The 6,118-nt window shown below is 43.3% G+C and overlaps 1 protein-coding gene across 1 annotated transcript; it reads right to left on the bottom strand.

The window, feature by feature from the left end:
* Positions 1-659: 659 nt before the first annotated feature.
* Positions 660-6,118, bottom strand: si:ch211-113j13.2 (G protein-activated inward rectifier potassium channel 3). Its single transcript, XM_022663985.2, has 2 exons — positions 4,869-6,118; positions 660-1,595 (listed from the first exon to the last, which is right to left on the bottom strand). Exons 1-2 carry the CDS (start codon positions 6,016-6,018, stop codon positions 1,261-1,263), a joined length of 1,485 nt encoding a protein of 494 aa, XP_022519706.2. The 5' UTR covers positions 6,019-6,118; the 3' UTR covers positions 660-1,260.

Genomic DNA, 6,118 nt, shown 5'->3' with positions numbered 1-6,118 from the left:
CCATGTTCAACTTCACTCAAGGTAACACCTTACAACTATAGGTGTGGTTGTTCCCAAGAGATCCCATGAGGTGACACTTTGTGATTATTTTTACATACTGCAGTCCCATGACTTTTGGCAAGTCAGTGTATTGTGGTAAATCACTCACTCACTCATTGGCAACCACTTTATCCATTAAGTGGGGGGCTGGAGCCTATCCCAGCTGGCTTTGGGCAGAAGGCAGGATACACCCTGGACAGGCTGCCAATCCATCGCTGGGCAGACAGACACACAGACACAGTCACTCACACCTAGGGGGCAATTTTATCCGACATCCATTTAGCCTGAACGTGCCGTCTTTGGACTGTGGGAGGAAACCAGAGCACCTGGCGGAAACCCAGGCAGACACGGGGAGAACGTGCCAACTCCAAAAACCCAGCTGGCAATCGATCCCAAGCTGTCTTGCTGTGAGGCGGAAGTGCTACCCACTGCGCCACCGAGCCACCCTGTGGCAAATCTATAAAAAATACAGTGGGGAAAATAAGTATTTAATTGTAGTTTTCCCCATTTTGTATCCTAGACACACTTCAACTGTTAGAGACAGAATCTTAGAAAAATCCAGAAAATCACACTGTATGAAAAATAGCTTTTTATTGCATGAAATAAAAACCTTTGTTTGCAATAACAGAGGCCAGATATTTCCTGTTCTTGACCAAGTTTGGGGTTGTTGTCCAAATTCTGTCCCCTTTGTAGAAAAGTACCCCCAAAGTATGATGTTTCCACACCCCTGTTTCTCGGTTGCGATGTTGTTCTTGGGGTTGTACTCATTCTCGATTGATTAAGTGTGCTGTAACTGGCAGTGTATCAAAGATTTATTTTCTGCAATGTACATATACATAAAATATAGTATATATTCACTATAAGCTACACATACTTACTCTCTATATGTATACCCTGTACCATGTAAGTAATTTACATAATTAATGTAATGTCAGTTGTGCACAGCACCTGACAAATTACCAAAACTTCAGATACAACTGTGCTGAATATGTGGCAGTCTGATTATACAGTATCCTACAGCTGCTAATCATATAGAATGCAGGATCTCTACAGGTCTTATGCCATAAATATAACTAATATATCTATATCATTGATTTTGTTAAAAAAAAAAAATCTAAAGAAGGTTAATCGACACTAAAAGACCACAGGCCTCACTTTGGCCAAGCTCAACTTCAGAGCCTTGACCGATCGTGATGTCCACATAGCAGTTACATCATTCAGCTAATGGGAATCTGACTCGTTTAGCTCTTGAATATTGTCAATAGTGAACACACGTGTCTCTTGTGCCCGAAGGGTCTCTTCTTCCTGGTCTTCTTCATCAACAACACATTCTCCACATTCTTTATAAGACCCAGGCAGCTCAAGTCCAGCCTGGAGCATCTGAAGTTGTTGAGCTTCATGTGCGCTGCACAGGAGGAGAGGCACTGGGTAAGTACTGTGGAACCGCCGCAGGTCCACTCGAAACGCCCCTTTCTCCATGGTCATACACGGCTCGAAACGAGCACCCCATTCAAGCTCTGTCTCGATGTAGGATGTCTTAGCCTGGCACATCATTCCTGAAATGTTAAGAACACAAACAGTGTGTTTGGGAAGAGCTGGCTGTTTTTATTTTACTAATAAGAATAGTAATAGTACTAGTAGAAACTGTAGTAACAGTGGTTATGTAATAGTAGTAGGTAGTAGTAATTGTGGTAGTTGTTGTTGTAGCAGCAGTAGGTAATGGTAATGTCTCCCCTTGCTTAATATACAACTCTGGAAATAATTAAGAGACCACTTTAGTTTCTGAATCAGTTTCTCTGATTTTGCTATTTATAGATATATGTTTGAATGAAATGTTTTATTCTATAAACTACAGACAACATTTCTCCCAAATTCCAAATAAGAATATTGTCATTTAGAGCATTTATTTGCAGAAAATGAGAAATGGCTGGAATAACAAAAAATATTCAGAGCTTTTAGACCTCAAATAATGCAAAGAAAACAAATTCAATCAATATTTGATGGAATAACCCTGATTTGTAACCACAGTTGGCATGTTCTCCTCCTTACTTATTTTTAAGTGGTATCTTTTTTTTTCCCAAGAGCTGTATAAGTGAGCCTAATGCCTGGTATCGACAGCACCTTGTCCTGCACATGTTAGTGGTCCCCCCCTTTAACACTCCTCCTACTTCAGCTTCAGAAAGACTTGTTAATGAGCTGATTCATTAAGTTAAGTGTGCTCGGGAGTTAAGAAAACAATAAATGTGAAAGGCTTGGTTCAGGATCAGGACTGAGAAACATTGCCACAAACAACAAAAGCAGCCCTGAATTACATTACCCAGATACATGCTTAAAAAAAATAATAGTTTTAATGTTGTTTTAGATTGGGAGATCTGACACAGTCCCTATGAGGTTGTTAAAATAAAGGAATTTTCTGTGCAAAATGTGCAGAGAATCAGATCTAGACGTACAGAGTTTTTTTTTTTTATCACAGACTCATTCACAATCTACATTCACATGTGCTTCATGGGTCTGTGTTTCTGTACTTGCTTAAAAAAATAGAAGTTTAAAATGCAGAAGTATAAAAAGAAGCTCTAGAGGAGGTGGAGAATGACACCTGTGTGCTTCAGGCTCATTTTTGGAGAATGACCCAGTTTCAAGGGTATTTTCCAAAAAACAGTGTGGTATCCACAAGAGGTAAATAAATATTTTTAAAGATTTTTTTCTCTGCAAAGCCAACAGGAATGTCCCTTGAAACAGAATCAGAGTGACTGATTATTCTATTCAGTGATAAACGATGGTTCATAAAACATTTTCTGCCTAATGTCTATAGAGCTTTTAGCACTGAGGTTAAAAGCAGTGAGAAATGTATCCCTTCGCATTAATATTTTTTTGCAAATCTGCTGCCGTCCAACCATCTTCGTCTTACAGCTATCAGAGAAACACTGCTGCTACAGCTCAGCCAATTAGCTCTCCCTCCTGCCCCGCCCCTAAACCCATACATCACCCAGTGCTCCTCCCAAACTACCCCTCCCATTTTTTTGTATTTTTCAAATTTGAGCTGAGGGTGAAGTCAGCAAAAAATCAGGGCTTTTAGTGTCCCTTTAACTGCACTAAAAGGGCATTTTTTAAGGGCATTTTCACTCCATTAGTTTGTACTGTATTTCTGTTCCAAAGGGTGATGGGTTTGTTTACTTGGAGCATCTTCTCCCTCAGTTCTCTCTCATAAACGCAGCAAACCTCACAACTAGATCTTAGATCGGGCCCAAAAAATCCGACCCGACCCAGCCCGAGCCCGTGCACGTTCTGCCCGAGCCCGACCCGATCCGCCCCCTAAACTGGCTGTTTACGGGCTGATTGAATGAGCGAAATAATTAGAATTATGTTAATTAACACTGTAACATAGCATAAAACTATTATTTAATTAAAATGATTTTTAAGAACAGCTACACACAGTGCTGCAAGTCAAATGCGGATGCGTTCACGTGCGCCCAGAGCTACGTGATTACATTTTTCATTTTTATTATAGTTTAATTTTAGTTTGTTTTTATTTTTTCTCCTACAGTTCAGTAAGTTTTAATTTGTTTTTAGAGTGGGCTTGCTAGTTTTTATTAGTTTTCACACATCTCATCAGAGAGATCAATCTAAGAAACGAGAGATAGAGAGAGATTTGCGTGTTCTGGTATGAGCTACTCACAGGTAAAGGTAAAGACTCCCTGCTCAATCCGACTTCGCTTCGCAAACAGAATCGGCACAATACCGCCCGCTGTACAACTCCGCTGTACCACAGCGCTTATAAATAAATTAAACACGAAAATGAGGGTATTCTATCAGTAATTTCAGTTTGTTTTAGTTAGTTTTATAAACACACAATACAGTTCGAGTTAATTATGTTTTTTCCTTTTAATTACCTTTTTTATTAGATTCAGTTAACACAAATGTTTTTTCACTTTCAGTTTTCGCTATTTCATTAGAATTAGAAAACAGATGCCTACATCTCGGACTATTTTCTGGAGCCTGACCCGACCCGGCCCGAGGAATGTGGTGGTAAATCTCGGCCCGACCCATATAGAGCATATACAGCAAGAAAATTCGGTGTTCCAAACCAGCACATATATTTGTGCAGTGTTAAGCTGCTTTTATGCTAAAAACAGCAGAAGACACAGCGTTTGTTCATATCTTTAGGAATTATCTAGCTAATATATATGGTCATACTACACTTGAACAGTTGTTTAGCTCAAACCTGAGGAGTTTATTTGATAGTCGGGTCGGATTGAGACCGGATCAAATTCTTATCGTAAACCGCTCAAGAGATCGTTCAGAACAGGAACCAGAACCCGCACACTTTCTCTCGTGGGTCGTGTGCGGTTGATGTTGTCTGCTGAACAAGGCTGATATTGTCATACTGGACTGTGGGAGGCTCAGTGTTGTGTTCTGTTGTGGAGATAAAGCACCAAGACAGCACAAGTGTGGGCTAAACTCTTTAGTTGAGAGTTTGTCAGGAAGCTTATTTAACTGAACTTTTTATTCAAGTCAGTTGTAAATAAACCTGCTTTTTAAGATCTACTTTCATTTACGAACGCATTTTTCCATCCAGCTCAAAAATGCATGGAGAGTTTCTGGAAGGCCAGATTCATCATTCATGATTGTAGGTCCATGTTTATGATTGAATTGGCACATCTGCAACTGTCTCAGTTCTTCCCTGTTGCCCTATTAACTGACCTCAGAAATCTGAATAAGCTAATGTAATATTTTAGAGGGTTGGGGGAAATCTGCAGAAATCTAGATCTTTAGGTAGAACAGCATGGGTGACCACTGTTTTAAATGATTCATGCTATTAACCCACGCACCTGTGGCCTCTACGATCCCCTCCAGGATGACGATGATCTCAAACTGTTGTTTACGCAGCTGCTCAGGCCCTAACTCCCAGAAAGGACTGTTGGAGTCTATAGTGTGCTGGATGACCTGTGGCTCCACGAGGAACAGGCGGTCTGAACCAGTCTCATAACCCAAGTCAATCTCAGACTGCTGGAGGGGAAGGAATTCTCCTTCCGTTGTCTGGCGAGATTTGATTAACTTGGCTCGCACCTTGGCGTCCACCATGTGGCTCTCACGCAGGTCACCAAGGCGGAACATAAGGCAAACCTGGTCGTCCCGGTTGGACACCACACAGGTGCGGCTGAAGAGGAGCGTCTCAGCGCGTTTCTTGGGCCTGGAGATCTTGACGAACATGCAGCCCACCATGAGTGCGTCAATCATGGAGCCTACAATGCACTGTGCCATGACCAAGAGAACACCCTCGTGGCAGCTGGAAGAGACAGTGCGTGCACCATAGCCAATGGTGCGCTGGGTCTCCACAGAAAAGAGCAAAGCTGAAACGAAGCCATCTACATTGGGGTAGCACACCTCGCGCCCCAAAGGAACATCACTGGCGCTGTTGGGTGGAAGCTCGAGGTCTCCCCGCAGGAAGGCATTGAGTGTGTACAGTCCTGCAAAGATGAACCAGGTGACTGTGTAGCACATCATGAAAACGAAGAGAAACCACCGATACTGGAGATCCACAAAGGAGGTAAACATGTCAGCCAGAAAGCGCTCTCTTTCCGCCATGTGTGCCAGGTCCACTCTGCATTTGCCATCTTTGGAGACGTAGCGCCGCCGATCGCGCTCCTCAGGTGTACAAGTCGGTGTCTGTGCGCTCTCCGTTTCCACCAGCTTGCTGCGTGCCTTGGTGTTGGCCTCCAGCTCCTGCACTGGGGTGCACAGTGCGCTGCGGGATGGCGTAGCTGTGGCACTCCGCATAGGGCTAGAGTTTGGGCTGGCTATGTTTGGTACGCTGAGGGCATGGCGACAGCATGGGCGACCAGCCGTATCGAACAGCGAGCAGCGCCTCAGCAGGGCCAGCTCGGCTGCGGTAGGGCTACAGATGCTGATCCTCTGGTTGCGGGTGTAGCCACGCTGCAGGACGTAGGGTAGGTCAGTTGTACTCTTGTGGCGGCGCATGGAGTAACTCAGCCTAGAGTTCTGGCTCAGGGTGATGTCTGGCAGGGGAAGGGGGCTGCTGACACAGCCTGTTTCAGCTTGAGTATTACCTTGAGGGAGA

Source organism: Astyanax mexicanus, chromosome 18 (genome assembly GCF_023375975.1).
Source record: "Astyanax mexicanus isolate ESR-SI-001 chromosome 18, AstMex3_surface, whole genome shotgun sequence".
In the NCBI taxonomy this organism is placed as follows: Eukaryota; Metazoa; Chordata; class Actinopteri; order Characiformes; family Acestrorhamphidae; genus Astyanax; species Astyanax mexicanus.
The sequence above is the reverse complement of the archived record's forward strand: the minus strand, read 5'-3'. Positions and strand labels throughout refer to the sequence as shown.